The sequence below is a fragment of the Oncorhynchus keta genome, chromosome 19 (assembly GCF_023373465.1).
Source record: "Oncorhynchus keta strain PuntledgeMale-10-30-2019 chromosome 19, Oket_V2, whole genome shotgun sequence".
Lineage (NCBI taxonomy): Eukaryota > Metazoa > Chordata > Actinopteri > Salmoniformes > Salmonidae > Oncorhynchus > Oncorhynchus keta.
This window is the reverse complement of record NC_068439.1, coordinates 43,743,214-43,768,119: the sequence shown is the minus strand read 5'-3', so window position 1 is coordinate 43,768,119 and position 24,906 is coordinate 43,743,214. Positions and strand designations below refer to the sequence as shown.

At 42.0% G+C, this 24,906-nt stretch overlaps 1 protein-coding gene across 3 annotated transcripts; it reads right to left on the bottom strand.

Annotated features, from left to right (window-relative positions):
- Positions 1–422: 422 nt before the first annotated feature.
- On the bottom strand, positions 423–24,117 carry aqp10b (aquaporin 10b). Of its 3 annotated transcripts, XM_035793590.2 has the most exons (7): positions 23,713–24,109; positions 23,073–23,153; positions 3,459–3,585; positions 3,205–3,342; positions 2,998–3,116; positions 2,582–2,799; positions 423–2,370 (listed from the first exon to the last, which is right to left on the bottom strand). In XM_035793590.2, exons 1-7 carry the CDS (start codon positions 23,788–23,790, stop codon positions 2,151–2,153), a joined length of 981 nt encoding a protein of 326 aa, XP_035649483.1. In that variant the 5' UTR covers positions 23,791–24,109; the 3' UTR covers positions 423–2,150. The 3 variants fall into 3 exon arrangements, with proteins under 3 accessions (XP_035649483.1, XP_035649484.1, XP_052326596.1); XM_035793591.2 differs by lacking the exons at positions 23,073–23,153; positions 23,713–24,109 and adding an exon at positions 4,509–4,719; XM_052470636.1 differs by lacking the exon at positions 423–2,370 and having other exon boundaries at positions 2,578–2,799; positions 23,713–24,117.
- Positions 24,118–24,906: the final 789 nt, after the last annotated feature.

Genomic DNA, 24,906 nt, shown 5'->3' with positions numbered 1-24,906 from the left:
CTTTAGGCAAACTCCAAGCGGGCTGTTATGTGCCTTTCACTGAGGAGTGGCTTCCGTCTGGTCGCTCTACCATAACAGCCTGATTGGTTGAGTGCTGCAGAGATGGTTGTCCTTCCATCTCCACAGAGGAACTCTGGATCTTTTGTCAGTGACCATCAGGTTCTTGGTCACCTCCCTGACCAAAGCCCTTCTCCTGTGATTGCTCAGTTTGGCCGGACGGCCAGCTCTAGGAAGAGTAATGGAGGCCACTGTGTTCGTGGGGGACCTTCCATGCTGCAGAAATGTTTTGGTGCCTCGACACAATCCTGTCTAGAACCTCTACGGACAATTTATTCGACCTCATTGGTTTGTGCTCTGACATGCACTGTCAACTGTGGGACCTTATACAGACAGGTGTGCCTTTCCAAATCATGTCCAATCAATTGAATTTACTACAGGTGGACTCCCAAGTTGTAGTAACAGAATGCACCTGAGCTCAATTTCGAGTCGTAGCAAAGCGTGTAAATAAGGTATGTTTTATTTTTTGTAAATTTGCTAAAAACCTGTTTCCGCTTTGTCATTATGGAACATATATACACTGCTCAAAAAAATAAAGGGAACAGTAAAATAACACATCCTAGATCTGAATGAATTAAATATTCTTATTAAATACTTTTTTCTTTGCATAGTTGAATGTGCTGACAACAAAATCACACAAAAATCAAATGTATCAACCCATGGAGGTCGGGATTTGGAGTCACACTCAAAATTAAAGTGGAAAACCACACTACAGGCTGATCCAACTTTGATGTAATGTCCTTAAAACAAGTCAAAATGAGGCTCAGTAGTGTGGGTGGGCTCCACGTGCCTGTATGACCTCCCTACAATGCCTGGGCAAGCTCCTGATGAGGTGGCGGATGGTCTCCTGAGGGATCTTCTCCCAGACCTGGACTAAAGCGTCCGCCAACTCCTGGACAGTCTGTGGTGGTCTATGGTCTGTTGGTGGATGGAGCGAGACATAATGTCCCAGATGTGCTCAATTCGATTCAGGTCTGGGGAACGGGCGGGCCAGTCCATAGCATCAATTCCTTCCTCTTGCAGGAACTGCTGACACACTCCAGCCACATGAGGTCTAGCATTGTCTTGCATTAGGAGGAACCCAGGGCCAACCGCACCAGCATATGGTCTCACAAGGGGTCTGAGGATCTCATCTCGGTACCTAATGGCAGTCAGGCTACCTCTGGCGAGCACATGGAGGGCTGTGCGGCCCCCCAAAGAAATGCCACCCCACATCATGACTGACCCACCACCAAACCGGTCATGCTGGAGGATGTTGCAGGCAGCAGAACGTTCTCCACGGCGTCACCAGACTGTCACATGTGAACATAGCAAAGTACAGAAAGGTCCTTGATGAAAACCTGCTCCAGAGCACTCAGGACCTCAGACTGGGATGAAGGTTCCCCTTCCAACAGGACAATGACCCTAAGCACACAGCCGAGACAGCACAGGAGTTGCTTCGGGACAAGTATCAATGTCTAGGGTGGCCCTGTCAGAGTCCAGACTTGAACCCGATCGAACATCTCTGGAGAAACTTGAAAACATGTGCAGCGAGGCTCCCCATCCAACCTGACAGCTGTAAATTTGAAGGGGAAGAAACTATTCAATTTTAGAATAAGGATGTAACGTAACAAATTCAAGGGGTCTGAATACTTTCTGAATGCACTGTATATACAGTACCAGTCAAGTTTTCATTGAATCCATTTTAGAATAAGGCTGTAACATAAAATGTGGAAAAAGGGAAGGGGTCTGAATACTTTCTGAAGGTACTATAGATAAATAATGATTCCGCTTTTATTTTCCCATCTGTATTGTGGTCTGTGTGCTGAATTGCCATACATTTTATGTGCCGTTTCAAAATAAATGTGTACGGGAGAACTTTGCTTTATCAAGCCTTTACTTCTGTCCAGTCATTGAAGAAGCTTTATATAACTGTTTAGGGACAGTATTGTATTTTTAATTTAGGTACATTTACAACTACAGTATTTTATACAGATAGATAATCATTCCTCTGTTTATAATTGTGACACATACACTAGTGTCTTGAAAAGAGTGTAATCTTATAGCCCTTTAGGATATAACAGTTTAAAATCCCACTATTAGATTCTCCCATTTCACATGATAGTTCCATCAAGTCCATCCTTAGGGTCTTTTTTTTCTGGATGTAGCTCCACTGCCTGCCTGCTCTCAGTGGCCTGTCCTTGGGCTGAGGACTCCGAGATGAGCCCCTTCTCTGGATGGTGGACCTCAATGAGGAGCTCGTAGATCAGTGTGCCTACCAGAGCGCCGGCACAAGTAGCCACTAAAGGCACCCACCACCAACCACGTCCCGCCCTGAGAGGGAAAGAAAGAAACAGTAACATCTCTTACCTGCTATCTGTATCAGTGTATACACATAGTCAAAGTACAATACTTTGCGATCAGCTTAAGATCCTCATGTGAATTTCAAGATCCCCCTAAAAATGCCTAACATATTAAAGTACTTGTTTGGTTTACTTAAACAAGGGCATTAAGAGTGTCAAAATATGTAGCAGAACTGACTTACTTAAACACCTCATCCCCCCAGCCAGCAATGTATGTGAACAGTCTAGGCCCAATGTCTCTGGCTGGGTTCAGGGCGTAGCCACTGTTGGAGCCCATGGAGACTCCGATCACCAACACCACAGCCCCCACCAGCACCGGCTGCAGACCTGCAGGCGCCGGGCTGTTCCTGCTGTCCCCCAGAGCCAGGATACACACCATGAGAGCAGCCGTGCCAACCACCTGGAGGTGGTGAGCCGGTTAACCACTACAGAGCAGTGACACCATGATGGCTGAGGCGCCATTCAACCTCTCCCAAAGGATTGATAACAAATCAGCCCTTAGTAAAATACCTGATTGAGTCTTCCAGGTACAAATACATTTCCAATAGGTTTATTTTAGTTATCCTATATTCATGTAAACTAAGAAGGGGGTTCCGACCTGGTCCATGATGCCCCCCCACAGGCTCAGGTAGTCAGCAGGGTATGTGGAGAAGATGCCTGCTGTGGCTTTGGGACCACTCACGGTCAGGTGACCACCGCTGTAGAACTGTATAGCATCTGTGAATGGAAACTCGCACAATCATGCTCCAGCCATAACTTTTGATTTTCTAGTATTCAAGGTTGATATTCTACATTTTCCCCTTACCATAGTACTGCAAGGCTACGGTGGCAGCAGCCATAAAGGCCCCCAGAATCTGGAACAAGACGTAGAAAGGCAGGCGTGTCCAAGGATGCCTGCCCAGAAAGCAGAGGCTGAGAGACACTGCAGGGTTCAGGTGAGCACCTTTGAGAGAACAAAACAACCATTATTTGATCATGTATCAACTATTTTATCAAAATATGGCCTCTTTCTTTCCTCTCCCTCATCCACATGTATAGATTTACACTCATAGACTTTACCTGACACCCCACGGGAAACATAGACTCCAAAGGTGGTTCCCAGAGCGAAACCCAGATTGATTGACAGGTAGTGACCGTTACTGTTTTCAGATGTCGTTACCTGGGCAACGGAGCCACATCCAAACAGCTGCAGTCACAACAAAACAAGGTCTGTGTCAGAGGAGTTATATCCCTAATGCATCGTATCCCCATTTTTTAAACTACTGCTTGAATTGAGATGTCAAATAATCTCAGAATGTACTGTCATGGGTAATAAATCAGGTAACCAGGAAGGCCTATATCAAATTTCAATTGAAAGTGGTTCCCCATTGTCGTTTACTCAAATAGTGGGGTAACCTCAGAGAACCATTCCAGATTAGACACGATTGGCTGATAAGCCAGTCTTTACATTCCACTGTTCTGAGGAAGTGTATCGCTTTATGATTTTGTTGTTCGCTATAATTTTTTATTGACCCTGACAAGAGCAACAAGGCATTAATCTCAAGGCTTGGGGCATGTTCAATAGGGCAGAACGTTTAATATTGCAAACGGAAATGTACAAACATTCTCTTTTCCAAAATACTCAAACTCTACTGATTTAGGAATTCCCTCCCACACCTCTCCTTCCACTCGTGCTCTCTTTCGCTCTCTCTCGGAGGTCAAAGTCCTTGGTTAGCCATTGTAACGATCCACCAATAGCATAAATGGGGTTTTGCAAGCACTTACAATTCAAAACAAGATCAGAGCGAGATAGCATGTGGAAGGACTGGAGATTCAAATGAGAATAATAGAAACATTAAATGCCAAAGTTATCCTTAGTTGGATTGCACCTGCGCTGTCCCTTACACCATTCACTGTACTTTGACAGACCGACCAATGGACAGATGTCTAAAGGAATAAGGCTCAACCTGAAGGATACACACCAACACACATATAATCCTTGAAATACTATAATCATCTCCCTCTGCCTAACCTCAACCCTTACAACTGAGGTACTAGAAGGACAAGTCTCTCCAACCATTCCTACAGAGCAGCATGTACTATTCTGCCCAGTATCAGAAAGGCACTCACAATCATGATGTAGACCCCCAGGCACTCAGCCAAACACTCTCTGGCAAGGCTACTCCTGATTCGAAATTTATTTAGCAGTCGGTCCATCCCTGTAGCGTGTTTTGGACACTAAAAAGGAAGCTAATATAATGTCCTCATCAGTAGTACTACGTAACTTGGACAGTGAACTTTTCCTCTCCGGCTGACTATTAACACGTTCACAGACTCATACCCGCAATCCTCTACGTCACTTGTTTTATGGCATGACTGAGGCTTGTGTATGTAGAAGGGTTATCAATCTGTTGGTCGTTCCACGAATAGAGTCGTTTCTGTGTTCTTTTTAAGTAGGAATTGTGCACCAATATTACATTTGTTTGTTAAATTAAATGAAGAGCCCTTTAAAACAACCCCGATATTTGATTTTTTTTTTTTTTTTTTTTTTTGGGGGGGGGGGGCGTCAGCTCTAATATTGGAACTAGATTGTGGTTTATATCAATTTAATTGTCTGCATCATTTCCCATCCCCCATATTTATTGTATAACTATATATGATTTGAAATATATATATTTTTCCTTAACCCTACCACTTTCCCCTAACATTCTATTGGTTGCAAGAATTTTGTATCATCATTTAAGTAGAAAAACGCTAAGTTTTGAATCCAGCGTTGTGTTGTTGTATCAGTTCTTAAACCATGTGCCTGGGAATTGGTGCATCGAAAATATTTTGCAATCTGTATGGCACAGCTGTAAATTTGTTGATCTAGCTCCAACAGTGCAGTAATATCTAACAATTACCAACAATACACACAACCTAAAAGTAAAATAATGGAACTAAGGAATATATAAATATTAGGATGAGCAATGTCAGTGGCATAGACTAAAATACAGTATATACACATATGAGATGAGTAAAGCAAAAATATGTAAACATTGTTAGAATGGCTCGTGTTCCATTATTACATTTCAAGTCTATGTATATGGGGCAGCAGCCTCTAAGGTGCAGGGTTACGTAACCGGGTCAAAGCCGCCTAGTGATGGCTATTTAACAGTCTGATGGCCTTGAGATAGAAGCTGTTTTTCAGTCTCCCGGTCCCAGCTTTGATGCACCTATACTGACCTCACCTTCTGGATGATAGTGGTGTGAACAGGCAGTGGCTCGGGTGGTTGTTGTCCTTGATGCTCTTTTTGGCCTTCCTGTGACATCGGATGCTGTAGGTGTTCTGGAGGGTAGGGAGTTTGCCCCGGGTGATGCGTTGGGCAGTGTGATAGATAAATGATATATTTACCTGATTTGTATGACATTAATAATTAACGATTATATACACTTAACTAATAGTGAGACATTTCTCTCCTTCATTCTGAGTGAAGTGAGAGGAGTCTTTTGAAGCTTGGCCTAGCAACTGATTAATGATGGCCAGGTAAAGACCTACAGCTGGCATTCCCTAGATAAGATGAGGTGGGTGTAACCGAGATAAATAGAGCCTGGGGGAGTAGAACATAATTATTGTGTCTAATTATCCTGGCATCTGGGAGACAACACCAGAGGCAGATGACAACAGAATGAACCCAAAGTGGCTTATGGTGCCCCCCTATCTATATGGGAAGGGTGGAACCAAACATACTTGGTATCAGCTATATAAAAAAAAAAACTGTGCATTGTCTGTAAAGGCTGCTCAGCCCAACAGTCAAGACTGTTGAGTTGACCGGTTTCATTATTGCAATAATGAATTGATTTTAAATAAAGATGATTATTTGAAGAAATTAATTTCCACAACAGCAGACTGACTCTGTAGTGCCCTGCGGTTGCGGGTGGTGCAGTTGCCATACCAGGCGATGATACAGCCCGACAGGATGCTCTCAATTGTGCATCTGGAAAAGTGTGTGAGGGGTTTAGGTGCCAAGCCAAATTTCTTAAGTCTCCTGAGGTTTAAGAGGGGCTTTTGTGCTTTCACCACACTGTCTGTGTGGGTGGACCATTTCAGATTGCCAGTGATGTGTTTCGCCGAGGAACTTGAAGCTTTCCACCTACTCCTCTGCGGTCCCGTCGATGTGGATCCTCTGCTGTTTCCTGAAGTCCACGATCAGCTCCTTTGTTTTGTCGACATTGAGTGTAAGGTTATTTTCCTGGCACCACACTCTCAGGGTCCTCACCTCCTCTACTGTAGGCTGTCTTGTCATTGTTGGTAATCAGGCCTAATACTGTTGTGTCGGAGGCATGTGTGGCCACGCAGTAATAGATGAACAGGGAGTACAGCAGGGGGCTGAGCTTAATGATGAGCTTGGAGGGTACTATGGTGTTGAATGCTGAGCTATAGTCAATGAACAGCATTTTTACATAGGTATTCCTTTTGTCCAGATGGGATAGGGCAGTGTGCAGTGCGATTGCATCGTCTGTAGATCTTTTGAGACGGTAAGCAAATTGAAGTGGGTCTAGGGTGTCAGGTAAGGTAGAGGTATTATAATCATTAATTAGCCTATCAAAGCACTTCATGATGACAGAGGTCCGATAGTCATTTAGTTCAGTTACCTTTGCCTTCTTGGGTTGGGGAACAATGGTGGCCCTCTTGAAGCATGTGAGAACAGCAGACTGGGATCGGGAGAGATTGAATATGTCCATAAACACTCCAGCCAGCTGGTCTGCCCATGCTCTGACGACGCGGCTAGGGATGCCGTCTGGGCCGGCAGCCTTGCGAGGGCTAACATGCTTACATGTCTTACTCACGTTTGCCACAGAGAGCCCACAGTTCTTGGTAGCGGGTCAGGTCCGTGACACTGTGTTATCCTCAAAGCCGGCAAAGGGGTTTAGCTTGTCCAGAAGCAAGACTACAGTGTCCCTGACATGGCTGGTTTTCCCTTTATAGTTTGTGATTGTCTGTTGACCCTGTCACATACGTCTCGTGTCGGAGCCATTGAATTGTGACTCCACTTTGTTTCTATACTGACGTTTTGCCTGTTTGCTTGCCTCACGGAAGGAATAACTACACTTTGTATTCAGCCATATTCCCAGTCACCTTGCGGTGGTTCGCACTTTCAGTTTTGCGTGAATGCTGCCATCTATCCACGGTTTCTGTTTAGGCTAGGTCAGAGTGGGTACAATATCTCCTATACACTTCCTGATAAACTCAGTCCCCGTAACAGTGTATTCGTCAATGTTATTCTGAGGCTACCCAGAACATATCCCAGTCCGCGTGATCAAAACAATATTGAAGCGTGCATTCCGATTGGTCAGACCAGCATTGAATAGTCCTTACCACGGGTAATTTCTGTTTGATTTTCTGCCAATAGGAAGAGAGGAGCAAAATGTAGTCGATCTGATATGCCGAAGGGAAGGCGGGGGAGGGTCTTGTAGGCAGGCATCCTGGAAGTTGGAGTTGCAGTGGTTGAGTGTTTTAGCAGCGAGAGTACTACAGTCACAATGTGTTGATAAAACTTTGGTAACGTTTTCCTCAAATTTGCTTGGTTAAAATCCCTACAATAAATAATAATAATAATAATAATTATCCCAACAATAAATGCGGCCTCAGGATATGTGGTTTCCAGTTTGCAAAAGGTCCAGTGAAGACCTTTGAGGGCAGTCGTGGTATCGGCTTGAGGGGGAATATACACCGCTGTGACTATAACCGAAGAGAATTCTAGGTCGGGTGAACAAAAGGACTTGTGTTTCTGTATGTTATCACAATCACGAAACATAAACCCCCACCTTTTTTCTTCCCGGAGAGTTCTTTTTTCCTGTCTGTGTGATATACTGAGAACCCAGCTGGCTGTATGGACAGGGACAGTATATCCAGAGAGTGCCATGTTTCTGTGAAACAGTATGTTACAATCCCTGATGTCTCGCTGGAAGGAGATTCTCAACCACTTTATTATCCAGAGACTGAACATAAGCGAGTAATATGCTCAGAAGCGGTGGGTGGTGTGCACACTATCTGTCGGCGCCAAGTTTGAATTTGAGTTTCACCATAATATTTGCTGTAATATAAAGGTCTGTCATTTCTGGTGGATTAAACAGAAATTGCAACCAAATGTCTATGGATTGTTTTAAAAATAGCGATACTTTGGAGATTATTTCATTTTCAAATAACCGAAAGTCGGAGGTTGTAACCTGAATAGAGGGAAAATGGCCATTCTTTACTAATCTGCTAGAGAACCAGTTTGGATTTAAGTAAAGCTTTTGTATGACTGAAGCCTTTAGTATTTAATCATTTATACCCTCCGAATTCAAATTCATTATATAAATAGGCCCGTTTAATTTTGTCAGGCTTGCCATTCCAAATACAATTGAATAATTTTAGCTTATATAAATTTATAAACAAGTCATTAGCTTAGTGATTTCTTCACAAATAGACAGGCATTTTTGTTTCCATTGGATTACCTCTTGTCCTCTTGAAAATGCGCAGCAGCCTTGACAAAGGTATTCGGTGTACACCTTATGAAATGTTAACAAGATGACCAATGAACACCCCAGGGGTGAGACCTATGACTGACCGACAGATAGACATAACTGAAACGATCTTGAGTACATGAAGGAACTAACTTCTGTTGTAAATGGCACCATCTCTCCCAGGTTGGCAACCATCCTGCTTTTGGACACAGAGGAGGAAAGAGGCTGAGATCCACCGATGAGGAGGGCCGGAGGAGAAAAGGGGAAGACCACAGCCAGAGGGCCAAGATCAAAGGTCAGAAGAACCAACAGAGGGTTCAGCCACAGAACCTGAAGAGTCATTAGATGTCGAGGAAACCATCATACACACACACTATGGTTGTGAAACAAGAAAATTGCAACCATGGAAACACACATGCAGGGTATTTATTGCTCTCACATCCTACCCGTTCCCTTTGTGGACGGGGATGTGGAGAATAATAAATGGGTGAAAGCAGTGACATACATAGGATTACAGGGGAAGGGGAACACATCTGGCACACGGGTAATGATTTTCCATAAACCCACCTCCATAGTCTTTCTGTGGGAAACCCAGGTAGTACCAATTAGAAAGAAGGAGTTTGGATGTTAATTATTCCATTTTATGCAAAGTAACAATACCAGGGTTAGATAAAGAAACAGCAATTATACTATTCTGATGTTGGTCACTAGGGGAAAGGAAGCAGCATTGGAATGTGGATTATCCAATAAGACAATAGGTTATAGTTCAGATGCAGCTAAATAATTTAAAGAGGGTGGGCCCATTGAGACTAAATGGCCATGTTAGAAGAAGGTTCCTAGCGTACAACCAGGTAACAATTCCCAGTTGATTAAATGCATAGAAGTACAATGGGGAGAGTATCTGACTGGTAGTGTAAAGCCTCTAAATGATAAAGGAGATGTTGTGTTGGCAGGATTAAAACCAAAAATAACTCCCCCTGTTTGTATCTGCAACTCGGGGAATTGTAGGAAACACCACTAATTGCCTGTCTTACACAGGCCTAAAAACAGATACCAGTAGTTTTGATGTACTGGATAGGCAACAATTGATAACTAGGGTAAATATGTCAGACATAGGCAAAGGCATGGGTACACCTCCAGATCATCTCTGGCTACATGTTCCTCCCCATGGGATGGAAAGGGTGTTATTATCTGGGGGAAACTGAACTGACAGTAGCAACATTACTTGCTTCTGAGTTGCTGAACAGTTCTTTGCAAATTAGTTTCAGATCGAATGGCAGAGCTAAAAGAGCCGTGGCTCAAAATAATGAAGCTAATGGACATGTGTTGTCTCAGAGATGGCAGCCCTAGTCATCTTTCTAGGTGCAGGAGTTGTAGTAAAGGGGATTAATAATTTGACATACTCCATGCAGGCCCTTACTAGTTTGAAAGTTCAGGGTTTTAATCAAATCTGAAAAATGTAATGTTAATTTTGGAAATGTGATGGAAAAAGTTGTTGACTTTGTTTTCATTGTTTACTCCTATGCTTGTATAGGAGGTTTGGTCGATTTTGGTTACCGTTTATATTTGTAAGAAAATTACTAACTGCTCTTGAACATGCTGGAATGATGGTGTTGGTGGAAGCTGATACAAATCGTGCTGAAGGTGAGACTGGTTTATTTCTGGTTTCTCGTAATCTCATTATTTTTTCAACTCGTGCGGTTCTTCCAAGGACTCAAGAGGAAATGGGAGTATAGCCAGATTCATCCACCCCCACCAGCATTCCAGGAACCTCGGGAGTTGTTTCTCCCTTTAGAAGGCCATCACTGTGATCAAATGGATCTGGGGGATTTGCCAACTCTGTTTGATTTCAGAGGAGAATATTATGATTGACGCTGTGAGACTAATTAGTCTCAAAGGGGGAAATGAAAGGGGTTCACCTAGGGGTCGTACCAAATGTTTGATGTATTATAATAATTGATTATGATTGTGTTGTATTAATAAAAGGGGAGTGGTTATAAGACCCCTCCCTCCTTACATGTATAGGGTCCAAGACTACAGATTAACATTATGCGGTTTAATATCGTTCCACAGTACTTTTATAGTCTCTCTGCTTCTTATGAAGAAACTGTCTGAGAAATGTGTGACTGTGAAGACAGAACTCTGCGGAGGAGTTTACGAGATAAGAGATTAGTCAGACATTCCACTATAAATCAATTTGGACAAACTGCTAAGCTTTTAGATAGCTACATAAACAAGAGTTTTAGTGTTGAGTAGGCATGGTTTGGTCTCATAAGTAGAAGATAATGACTAAATGCTAAATGCTAAATGGCATATATATATATATATATATATATATGACGTATCTAGGGCTGGACTTTGGGTTTAATAAAATAACTTGGGACCTTTTCTTTTATGCAGAACTTACTCGGAAACACGAGTTATGTTCCTGTTGTCAACTTATGTCTGCAATTGCATTAATAAAGGTTTTTGAATGATTTAATTAAAGATAGTCATAATGCTAATTTCACCAATGAACAAGGAAATGAACCCCAACACCATGGTAGCCAGATCTTGTCTATTTTTTTCTAACTTTGTATAAAAATGTATTGTTGCGAGAATTTCTCTCTTCGGGATATGAATACCGAGTGTGTCCACTTCGCCGCCAGACAATTGTGTTGGTAAAGTACACGGTAATGTAAAAGTTGTATTTTTTTTGTGATCCAATAGGTATTATGGTACACTTATCATAATTTGGTTGTAATCCAGAGAGGTTATGAAAAAAAATCTAGATCCTCTGAGGCTATGGAAGGATCCAAAAGAAAACATGTATCATCAGCGTACAATGACACCTTTGTTTTTAAGGACTGGATTTCTAGCCCCTTGATATTATAGTTGGATATGATTTTAATAGCCAACATTTCAATGGCAATAATAAATAGATATGCCGATAGTGGAAAACATTGTTTTACTCCTCTTGACAGTTTAATACTTTGAGAAGTAAACATGATTTATTATTTTACACCTAGGGTTACTATACAGTTGAAGTCGGAAGTTTACATACACCTTAGCCAAATAGATTTAAACTCCTGACATTTAATCATGGTAAAAATTCACTGTTTTAGGTCAGTTAGGATCACCACTTTATTTTAAGAATGTGAAATGTCAGAATAATACTAGAGAGAATTATGTCTTTCAGCTTTTATTTCTTTCATCACATTCCCAGTGGATCATTAGTTTACATACACTCAATTAGTATTTGGTAGCATTGCCTTTAAATTGTTTAACTTGGGTCAAACATTTCGGGTAGCCTTCCACAAGCTTCCCACAATAAGTTGGGTGAATGTTGGCCCATTCCTCCTGACAGAGCTGGTGTAAATTAGTCCGTTTTGTAGGCCTCCTTGCTCGCACACACTTCAAGTTCTGGCCACACATTTTCTATGGGATTGAGGGCTTTGTGAAGGCCACTCCAATACCTTGACCTTAATCCATTTTGCCACAACTTTGGAAGTATGCTTGGGGTCATTATCCATTTGCGACCAAGCTTTTTCCATCCACATAATTTTCCCTCCACATGATGCTATCTATTTTGTGAAGTGCACCAGTCCCTCCTGCAGCAAAGTACCCCCACAACACGATGCTGCCACCCCCGTGCTTCATGGTTGGGGTTGTGTTCTTCGGCTTGCAAGCCTCCCCGTTTTCCTCCAAACATAAATGGTCATTATGGCCAAACAGTTCTATTTTTCTTTCATCAGACCAGAGGATATTTCTCCAAAACGTACGCTATTTGTCCCCATGTGAAGTTGAAAACCGTAGTCTTGCTTTTTATATGGCGGTTTTGGAGCAATGGCTTTCTTCCTTGCTTAGTGGCCTTTCAGGTTATGTTGATATAGGAATCGTTTTACTGTGGATATATATACTTTTGTACCCGTTTCCTCCAGCATCTTCAAATCAAATCAAAGTTTATTTGTCACGTGTGCCGAATACAACAGTGAAATGCTTACTTACAGGCACTAACCAATAGTGCAAAAAGGTATTAGGTGAACAATAGGTAGATAAAGAAATAAAACAACAGTAAAAAGACAGGCTATAAACAGTAGCGAGGCTACATACAGACACCGGTTAGTCGGGCTGATTGAGGTAGTATGTACATGAAAATATGGTTAAAGTGACTATGCATATATAATAAACAGAGAGTCCTTTGCTGTTGTTCTGGGATTGATTTGCACTTTTCGCACCAAAGTACGTTCATCTCTAGGAGACAGAACGCGTCTCCTTCCTGAGCGGTATGACTGCTGCGTGGTCTCATGGTGTTTATACTTGCGTACTATTGTTTTCACAGATTAACGTGATACCTTCAGGCGTTTAGAAATTGCTCCCAAGGATGAACCAGACATATGAGGTCTACAATTTTGTTTCTGAGGTCTTGGCTGATTTCCCCATGATGTCAAGCAAAGAGGCACGGAGTTTGAAGGTAGGCCTTGAAATACATCCACAGGTACACCTCCAATTGACTCAAATGATGTCAATAAGCCTATCAGAAGCTTCTAAAGCCATGACATTTTCGGTACTTTTTTTCCAAGCTGTTTAAAAGCATAGTCAACTTAGTGTATGTATACTTCTGACCCACTGGAATTGTGATACAGTGAATAATTAGTGAAATAATCTGTCTGTTCAGTCATTTTTCCAACAATTGTTGTGTCACGCACAAAGTAGATGTCCAAACCGACTTGCCAAAACTATAGTTTGTTAACAAGAATTTTGTGGAGTGGTTGAAAAACTAGTTTTAACGACTCCAACCTAAGTGTATATAAAGTTCCGACTTCAACTGTACATAACTTTAACCCATTGTATAACAGAGTTTCTCAAATTGAAATGTTCAAGGCATTTGTACACACACAACCGTTGAAAAGTTTGGGGCCACTTAGACATTTCCTTGTTTTTGAAAGAAAAGCACCTTTTTTCCATTAAAATAATATCAGATTGATCAGAAATACAGTGTAGACATTGTTAATGACTATTGTAGCTGGAAACGGCAGATTTGCTTTAATGGAATATCTACATTGGCGTACAGAGGCACATTATCAGCAATCATCAGATTTTATTAATCACATGCGTCGAATACAACAGGTTGACCTTACAGTGAAATGCTTACTGACGAGCCCCTAACCAACAACGCAGTTTAAAAAAAATACAGATAAGAGATAAAAGTAACAAGTAATTAAAGAGCTATAAAATAATAATGGAAAGACTATATACAGGGGGGGGTACCGAAACACTGAAAGGGAAAAAAGGATTCTGCTAGTCCGTGGTGAGTAATCGCAGTCCTGATGTCTAGAAGTTATTTTCGGTCATAAGAAATGGGAGTGGCAACATTACGTACAGAGTAAGTAAAAAAAAAAAAGTTAAACAATTAAAACGAACAAAAGACCACAATCGGCTGGTGGCACGTCTGCCTTCTCCCGCGCCATCTTATCACTCCTGTGTTCCAATGGCACGTTGTGTTGGCTAATCCAAGTTTATAATTTTAAAAGGCTAATTGATCATTAGAAAACCCTTTTGCAATTATTTTAGCAGAGCTGAAAACTGTTTTGCTGCTTAAAGCAGCAATAAAACTGGCCTTCTTTAGACTAGTTGAGTATCTGGAGCATCAGCATTTGTTGGTTCGATTACAGGCTCAAAATGGTCAGAAACAAAGAACTTAATAATAAATTAGACTTTATCTTTGTTGAATAAGTTCCTCCAGTTCTTTTTGTTATTCTGTGCCTCTATGGTACAGTTTTTATTGCTATCTATTTGTATTGTTAGTCTGAACTCTTTTGACCTAAATTGCTTCTGTTTTAAAGATGAGTATAAAATGTCCAATACAATAAGGGGATCTGCTATGTTGGAAAAAGTCCGTTATAAATTCTTCTGTCCTGGTTAAAAACAAGTTGTCATCCAATAGGCTTTGATAAAATGTCCAATATCCTCGTCCACGTGGAAACTCTAAGAGTAATGTACAGTGCATTTGAAAAGTATTCAGACCCCTGGATTTTTCCACATTTTGTTACGCTACAGCCTTATTCTAAAATGGATTACATTGTTTTTCCCCCTCACTCACACACACACAATACCCCATAATGACGAAGCAAAAACAGTTTTTGGGACATTTGTGCAAATGTATAAAAAATAAAACTGATATCACATTTACATAAGTATTTGCGTCTTCTTGGGTATGACCCCACAAGCTTGCCACATCTGTATTTGGGGAGTTTCTCCCTTCTCTGCAGATCCTCTCAAGCTCTGTCAGGTTGGATGGGGAGTGTCACTGCACAGCTATTTTTAGGTCTCTCCAGAGACGTTAGATCGGGTTTAAGTCTGGGCTCTGGCCGGGCCACTCAAGGATATTCAGAGACTTGTCCCAAAGGCACTCTTGCGTTGTCTTGGCTGTGTACTTAAGGTCATTGTCCTGTTGGAAGGTGAACCTTCGTCCCAGTCTGAGGTCCTGTGTGTTCTGGAGCAGGTTTTCATCAAGGATCTCTACTTTGCGCCGTTCATCTTTCCCTCGGTTCTGACATGTCTCTCAGTCCCTGCCTGCTGAAAAACATCCACACAGCATCTTGGCAGGTTTCCTCCAGACGTGACACTTGGCATTCAGGCCAAAGAGTTCAATATTGGTTTCACCAGATAATCTTGTTTCTCATGGTCTGAGAGTCTTTAGGTGGCTTCTGTCTTGCCACTACCATAAAGACCTGATTAGTGGAATGCTGAAGAGAGTCTTGGTGGTTCCAAACTTCTTCCATTCAATAATGGAGGCCACTGTGTTCTTGGGGACTTTCAATGCTGCAGAAATGTTTTGGTACCCTTCCCCAGATGTGTGCCTTGTCTCTGAGCTCTACGGACAATTCCTTTGACCTCATGGCTTTGTTTTTGCTCTGACATCCACTGTCAACTGTGGGACCTTAGACAGGTGTGTGCCTTTCCAAATATTTTCCAATCGTAATAGATGCTTCTACAACTTGGAGTCCATCTCAAGGATGATCCATGGAAAAAGGATGCACCTGAGCTCAAGTTCAAGTCTCAAAGCAAAGGGTCTGAATACTTAAGCAAATAAGCTGGTCTTCATTTGTAATAAATGTGCAAACATTTCTAAAAACCTGTTTTCGCTTTGTCATTATGTGATATTGTGTGTAGATTTCTGAGGTTTGTATTTTTTAAAATAAATTTTAGAATAAGGCTGAAAAGTAACTACATTTGGATGAAGTCAAGGGATCTTAATACCTTCCGATCTTTGGTAAAGGAAACACCCCCCCCCCATGCAAAGGACCACCTAACATTTGGCGAGCTTGCCAGGAGTGAGTGACCACTGCGCCTGGATTATCTTCGTCCCACTGTGCAGCTCATCAAATTATAAGGTAAGCAGACACCTGTTAAACCAAAGGTCTTAAATTATAAAAGCACTGTGTGGTTGAGGACTCACTCCAGTATGTAAGTGGCATCTCACTCATGGGGTTGATAATTACAGGAACAGTCAATACCTACATTTATGAACAAGCCCGTAATAGGATGTATATGTGATAAATGACACAGAATCCCAGGTGTAATAGTTAGAAATCCCTGAGGGTCTAATGGAACCTTGTGTGAGGAACTTGGTTATAGATTAGGATGAACCAAGTCAGTAGAGGTACTGGTTGACAAGTGATTGAATATGTTATATGCGCATTGGTGTCCTTACCTGAGCGAAGTTACGGGTTTTTTAAGAATTGTTGTGTATGGTGTTCTTACCTGAGGGAATACACTGGTTTTATGTATGGTGTTCTTACCTGAGGGAAGACACTGGTTTTATGTATGGTGTCCTTACATGAGGGAATACACTGGTTTTATGTATGGTGTCCTTACCTGAGGGAATACACTGGTTTTATGTATGGTGTCCTTACCTGAGGGAAGACACTGGTTTTATGTATGGTGTCCTTACCTGAGGGAAGACACTGGTTTTGTTTTGATATATGTATAAATGGTGGGATTTTAGATTTGGTGTAGGACAATTGTTGTATGAGTTGTGTATTTGATAACAGTGAATGGATATATGCTAGTCAATATCAAGAATTTCTATGTACTGAAATAAATCTAGACTGGTATAGACAACAAGTCTTTAAGACTAGTACAAGAAGGGACACATTTGCAAATTGCGTGTTGGGAAAGACATGCGAGTTTAGTCTTCCATGACATCCACAAGAGAGGAGACAGGGAGACCCCCGTACTGTCGTTAAAATACAATTGAAACCCATTATGGTTATTTACCACACATATGTGGAACCATTTACAGGAGCGTGGTTCGTGAATAAATGTAGTGAAACTAAAGACGAGGGGTTATTGAAAATAGAACTGGGTTGGGTATATCATCCTGTGTTACGTTCTACTACCTGTACACGGGGATAGAACTGGGTTTTTCTACACTACCATACAGATAAGTCACTCAGTCCACATTACATAGAACCTGATTAAAACAAAATCACAGGGCACCGTGACAGATTCAGCCAAAGGCAGTACAGAGACAGTGGGTTCCACATCAACGAAGGCTGGGTCTGACCTCTCTAACACTGCACTGCCTGATTCTGACTTGGAGCTTTTCGCTGACCAATTTTCTATGATTCTGCTTATGCAATAGGGGTTTGTCTCTCCTGGTGTGGTGTCTGGAGGAGTAGGGGTTTTCACAATGCTTGTGGAAGTCCTATTCGTAATAGAACTATGGTTTGGAGGCTATGATGCTGCCCTCTGCTTTGTGAAGGTTGCTGCTCACACTGGGCAGGAAAGATTTTGTGAGTATGGGTAACACCATGGCAGGCGAGGCTGCTAAATTAACCAATTTAAATTAGCCCATTTAAATTAGCCCATTTAGCAGCCTCATCTGCCATGGTGTTACCCATACACAGCAACCTTCACAAAGCAGAGGGCAGCATCATAGCCTCCAAACCATAGTTCTATTACGAATAGTGGTTGACTGTGTTGGCTCATTCCTCACTACATGTTTGTGTGGGTGAAGCCGGCCCTGTCAACACGTGGGTAAAGTTTGTTCGAGACTTAGGTAGAGAAGTGTCCCCAAACGGGACTACGGTGTTAATTTTGTCGAAACCCAAATCCATGGGAGAGTTGTTTGGTTCAATGAGTAGTCCAATAGCAGAGACGGATCAGGCCTGTGGAATGTTGTATTCTATGAGTGTTTTGATTTTTTGTTGTCTTGGTAAATGGGCAGTGAAGAAGACCATGCCTGGTTTAGTAGTATTGGCTTTACCTGCCTCATATGATGAACACTATGATACTATGATGCCACTGGTGTTGACCCCAACTATGACCCTCTTGCTTGCCCATCTGACCCAGAGGATGATGACTATACCACCTATATGTGAATGGTTAAAAGGTCCAGATGTCTAACATTGATTTCTGTACATGGTTATATGAGACTAGGTAGCCTCAAAGGCATTGGGGTTACCCTGGGGGTAACAAAAAAAATGGCTTTTCATATTTTTCATCCTTGAAATGCAAGAGAAAGGCCATAATATAATATTGCAGTTTAGGCAGAATTTAGATTTTGGCCACTAGATGACAGCAGTGTGTGTGCAAAGTATCAGATTGATCCAGTGGAGCATTGCAATTACTGGACAATATTTTGTATCAAGTTTGCCCATATTTTCCGAATTGGTCAATTCATACATAACTATAGAGAACATACAAAAAATTATATGGTAATACAAAATTTAAAGTTTACACACTCAGGAATGTCATACATGATGGATTAACTTTCACATATCTAGATGGCTGGGCGGGGTGGGTGTGGAGCCAGAGACAGCAGGGGTTCAAATTATAGAACCCAGTTCCTACATTTGAATATAAAAACTGATTTTATAAAACAAAACTATGCTACAATTTATCTCTGGTACCCTCAGAAGGACATATCAGAGCAAGATTACTGAATGTAAGTACATTGTTTACCTTCAGAGGTAACATTGCAAAAATCAGAAACTTTCTGTCCAAAAATGATGCAGAAAAATGAATCCATGCTTTTGTCACTTCTAGGTTAGACTACTGCAATGCTCTACTTTCCGGCTACCCGGATAAAGCACTAAATAAACTTCAGTTAGTGCTAAATACGGCTGCTAGAATCCTGACTAGAACCAAAAAAATTGATCATATTACTCCAGTGCTAGCCTCCCTACACTGGCTTCCTCTCAAAGCAAGGGCTGATTTCAAGGTTTTACTGCTAACCTACAGAGCATTACATGGGCTTGCTCCAACCTAATCTCTCTGATTTGGTCCTGACGTACATACCTACATGTACGCTACGGTCACAAGACTCAGGCCTCCTAATTGTCCCTAGAATTTCTAGGCAGGGATTTCTCCTATAGAGCTCCATTTTTATGGAACGGTCTGCCTACCCATGTCAGAGACGCAAACTCGGTCTCAACCTTTAAGTCTTTACTGAAGACTCATCCCTTCAGTGGGTCATATGATTGAGTGTAGTCTGGCCCAGGAGTGGGAAGGTGAACGGAAAGGCTCTGGAGCAACGGACCGCCCTTGCTGTCTCTGCCTGGCCGGTTCCCCTCTTTCCACTGGGATTCTCTGCCTCTAACCCTATTACAGGGGCTGAGTCACTGGCTTACTGGGGCTCTCTCATGCCATCCCTGGAAGGGGTGCGTCACCTGAGTGGGTTGATTCACTGATGTGGTCATCCTGTCTGGGTTGTGCCATGGCGGAGATCTTTGTGGGCTATACTCAGCCTTGTCTCAGGATGGTAAGTTGGTGGTTGAAGATATCCCTCTAGTGGTGTGGGGGCTGTGCTTTGGCAAAGTGGGTGGGGTTATATCCTTCCTGTTTGGCCCCGTCCGGGGGTGTCCTTGGATGGGGCCACAGTGTCTCCTGACCCCTCCTGTCTCAGCCTCCAGTATTTATGCTGCAGTAGTTTGTGTCGGGGGGCTAGGGTCAGTTTGTTATATCTGGAGTACTTCTCCTGTCCTATTCGGTGTCCTGTGTGAATTTAAGTGTGCTTTCTCTAATTCTCTCTTTCTTTCTCTCTCTTGGAGGACCTGAGCCCTAGGACCATGCCCCATGACTACCTGACATGATGACTCCTTGCTGTCCCCAGTCCACCTGGCCGTGCTGCTGTTCCAGTTTCAACTGTTCTTCCTTATTATTATTCGACCATGCTGGTAATTTATGAACATTTGAACATCTTGGCCATGTTCTGTTATAATCTCCACCCGGCACAGCCAGAAGAGGACTGGCCACCCCTCATAGCCTGGTTCCTCTCTAGGTCTCTTCCTAGGATTTGGCCTTTCTAGGGAGTTTTTCCTAGCCACCGTGCTTCTACACCTGCATTGCTTGCTGTTCTGTACAGCACTTTGAGATATCAGCTGATGTACGAAGGGCTATATCAATAAATTTGATTTGATTTGAATGTATCAAACCAGTTGCCATGATAATTTTTGTTGCTGTTGTGCACTCTCCTCAAACAATAGCATGGTATTTTTTCACTGTCATAGCTACTGTAAATTTGACAGTGCAGTACAAGAATGTAAGCTTTCTGCCCACATAAGACATGTCTATGTCCTGGAAAGTTGTTACTTCCAACTGTCATGCTAATCACATTTACGCACGTTAGCTCAACCGTTCCGGTATAGGGACACCAGTCCCATAGAGTTTAAACAAATCAAAAGATATTCTTCAAAGTAGCCACCCTTTGTCTTGATGACAACTTTGCACACTCTTGGAGGTGTGGTGGGGCATTGTCCTGTTGAAAAACAAATGACATTCCCACTAAGCACAACCCAGTAGCCATGCTGGTTAAGTGTGCCTTGAATTCTAAATAGACAGTGTCACCAGCAAAGCACTCCCACACCACCTCCATGCTTCACGGTGGGAACTACACATGCGGAGATCATCCGTTCACCTAATCTGCGTCTCACAAAGACACGGCGGTTGGAACAAAATATTTCAAATTTGGACTCATCTGACCAAAAGGACAGATTTCCACTGGTCTAATGTCCATTGTTCATGGTTCTTGGCCCAAGCAAGTCTATTCTTATTGGTGTCCTTCAGTAGTGGTTTCTTTGCAGAAATTCGACCATGAAGGCCTGATTCACGCAGTCTCCTCTGAACAGTTGAGGTGTGTTACTTGAACTTTGTGAAGCATTTATTTGGGCTGCAATTTCTGAGGCTGGTATCTCTAATGAACTTATCCTCTGCAGCAAAGGTAACTCTGGGTATTCCTTTCCTATGGCGGTCCTCATGAGAGCCAGTTTTATCATAATGTAACCGATGTGAAATGGCTAGCTAGTTAGCGGGGTGCGCGCTAATAGCGTTTCAATCGGTGACTTCACTCGCTCAGACCTTGAATTATTTGTTCCCCTTGTGGAGCGATGTGTAACGATGCTTCGAGGGTGGCTGTTGTCTATGTGTGCGATGAGCGGGACAGAAGCTATACAATAGCTTCTTGATGGGTTTTGCGACAGCACTTGAAGAAACTTACAAAGTTCTTGAAACTTTTCGCATTGACTGACCTTCATGTCTTCAAGTAATGGACTGTTGTTTCTCTTTGCTTTTTTGAGCTGTTCTTGCCATAATATGGACTTGGTATTTTAGCAAATAGGGCTGTCTTCTGTATACCACCCCTACCTTGTCACAACACAACTGATTGGCTCAAACACAGTAAGGAAAGAAATTCCACAAATCAAATTAACAAGGCACACCTGATAACTGAACTGCATTTCAGGTGACTACCTCATGCATCTGGTTGTGAGAATGCCAAGTGTGCAAAGCTGTCATCAAGGAAAAGGGTGGCTAAGAATCTCAAATATGTTGATTTGTTTAACACTTTTTTGGTTACCACATGATTTCATATGTGTTATTTCATAGTTTTGATGTCTTCTCTATTATTCTACATTGTAGAAAATAGTACAAATAAAGAAAAACCTTGAATTATTAGGTGTTCAAACTTTTGACTGGTACTGTGTATAATTTTAAAATTGAATTCCACAATGAAGTTCTATGCGTAATAAAGTAGGCACTTCATACAAAGGATTGTTACCTTTAAACAGGATTGGCATGACAACAACAAAAATAATTTATTGTGATTTATCCTATACTGTCTCTAACACCATTACCCCTTAGCCACAGATGTGGGAAACATACACACTCTCCCTACAAACAACCACAAACTCAGGTGGTCAACAGTTGTTCCATCTCCGAGCCCAACTCAAGAGAATACTTGATGTGCTAATGCATATACAGTTGTAGCCGTTTGAGAAGGCATGCAAAAGTGATGGACTTGCTTTGACAGTCATTTCTGAAGATCATTTATTTCATGTGACGTCATTTACGGCGGTCCCTCATTTTAAGGTCAATCGTGTTTCATGAAATTAACTCTCATATTGAGGTAATTATTTTTTATAAAAGAAACATTGAACATAGTCATATCTCTGGTAAAGCAGGTGAGCTGGTTCTACTCTTTTTTTTAGCCATTTTCTGATGTTTTGTGATGGAAAACTGAGCATGTCGAGAATAACATGTCAACCCCGTTACCCATAGCTAGAAGTGTTTTAAAAATACAACAATTGTTAAGCTTGCATTCAACTGCCCCTCCCTGCTGCACACAACAAGCTTCCATTCCCCCCGTCACAAGGGGATTCATGGCTGATTTAAGATGAAAAACTCAACCCTGTTACTTTAATGTCACTTACTATATCCATTTTATTCTTTACCCCTTGAGATGGTAAAATATAGTTTTTTATTAAGTTGAACATGTGCTCTTTATGGCAATGTTAAAATTAGGTGAATCGTTTATACTACCAAATTTGTGAAACGACCCCTGTATGACATCTCATTAATGCCGGTTGCCAGCTCTATGGTTCATACTGTTGTAAACAACAGTATCTTGCCAGTTGGTATCACACAACAGTATCATTAAATGGAGTGTAAATGGAATGATGTATAGATTGCTCAAAAGCTGTATATTTATGTATTATATATGGCTCTGTACTGTTGATAGAGCTCTCTGTTACAACACCATTGCAGCATAAATACGAAAAGTTTGATCGGGCTACGACAGTAGGATTCCACGAGAGTTACAAATTATAACATTCACACTGCTTTGACTTGATAAATACCACTTATTTGGATTATCTCTGTTTCATACTTGGAGGGGTTAAGCATAAATGAGGCTACCGGTAGTTGTCTTGAATTACCACTTACCAGAGGTACCTTACACTCACTGAAAAGGCCCTTGGTCCCCAGAGTCAACTTCGTCTGGGCTATTACCGCACAGCCAAACATCTGAGGGAGAGAGAGAGAGAGAGGGACGGAATGGGGATAGAGGAGAAAGGGCGGGAGAGGCATGGGGGAGAGCAATGTTCCACGGTCAAGTTAGTACAGTCAACATGCATGCTAGACAAACGTCTTCGATAGAAAGCACACTGATAAGGGAATGAAGATGGAAGAGAAAAAGACGGAGATTGCAACAAGGTTGGCGAGAACTAAAAGCAGCATGTAGAGACTTGCAATGGAGGTGATGGAAGAGTAAAGTAATTTCTAATTGAGAACATTCCATTTTAACCCAGGGTTGCTCTGTTCAGCACTCCAACTCTCAAGTCTTGACTACCTTGTCAAAACAAATCTTTCACTGACTTGCCAAGTTAAATAAAGGTTCAATAGAAATAAAGGGTCAATGGATTCTTTCAGAACAGCATTTCGATTATGCTCAACATTGTGGTGAGGTAGTTTTTGCTCCCAAGCACTTTCAAACACAGAATAAACAAATTCCTAGGAGATGTAAGAATGCATAAAACATTAACAACCCTTGAGAAATAAATACGTTTTGGGATAAAGTACTCACCATAAGGACGAACGTAGCCAAGGTCTTAACAGCGTATTCCTCACCCGTCTCTTCAGTCCCTCCATCCTTTCTACCCATCTGTACCAACTAAATCAATTGTTTCCATTTCTAAGTCTCCCAATTGTTCTCTATCAATATTACCCTCTCAGATATCCGATTGTCTCGTCCTGGTAGTCCTGCGTCAAACCCAAAATACTTACAACTAAAGTGGTTAAACTATCTGTTTACAGAAGCTCTGTCCAGGTAACTCAGCTTGTCCGTCCTGTATGACCCCTCTATTAACGCAATAAGTATGTCACGGGGAGTAGGACAAACGAGCAACTACTCTGTTTGGAACAACAGTCTACAACCATGTTAGATAAACTGCTTCCAGTAGAACTATTGACACTACGGTAGCCAAGCAAGTGAGAATGAGGTCAAAAACAAACTGCCATTTCATTCATGTTTATTTCTTAAAACAGTTTAGTCTCTGACAATATATATACACTGCTCAAAAAAATAAAGGGAACACTTAACACAATGTAACTTCAAGTCAATCACACTTCTGTGAAATCAAACTGTCCACTTAGGAAGCAACACTGATTGACAATACATTTCACATGCTGTTGTGCAAATGGAATAGACAACAGGTGGAAATTATAGGCAATTAGCAAGACACCCCCAATAAAGGAGTGGTTCTGCAGGTGATAACCACAGACCACTTCTCAGTTCCTATGCTTCCTGGCTGATGTTTTAGTCACTTTTGAATGCTGGCGGTGCTTTCACTCTAGTGGTAGCATGAGACGGAGTCTACAACCCACACAAGTGGCTCAGGTAGTGCAGCTCATCCAGGATGGAACATCAATGCGAGCTGTGGCAAGAAGCTTTGCTGTGTCTGTCAGCGTAGTGTCCAGAGCATGGAGACGCTACCAGGAGACAGGTCAGTACATCAGGAGACGTGGAGGAGGCCAACAACACAGCAGCAGGACCGCTACCTCCGCCTTTGTGCAAGGAGGAGCACTGCCAGAGCCCTGCAAAATGACCTCATCAGGAGCATGCCCAGGCGTTGTAGGGAGGTCATACAGGCACGTGGAGGCCACACACACTACTGAGCCTCATTTTGACTTGTTTTAAAGACATTATATCAAAGTTGGATACGCCTGTAGTGTGGTTTTCCACTTTAATTTTGAGTGTGACTCCAAATCCAGACTTCCA

Bases quoted from the DNA above. Each gene is read 5' to 3' on its own strand.
- aqp10b (XM_035793590.2), bottom strand. From the start codon at position 23,790: ATGGGTAGAAAGGATGGAGGGACTGAAGAGACGGGTGAGGAATACGCT. The intron at 3,586-23,072 runs GTAAGTGGTAAT...TTGTGACTGCAG, and splicing joins GTGAGTGTAAGGTACCTCTG to CTGTTTGGATGTGGCTCCGT. The intron at 2,800-2,997 runs GTCGGAACCCCC...CACCACCTCCAG, and splicing joins GGGGGGGCATCATGGACCAG to GTGGTTGGCACGGCTGCTCT.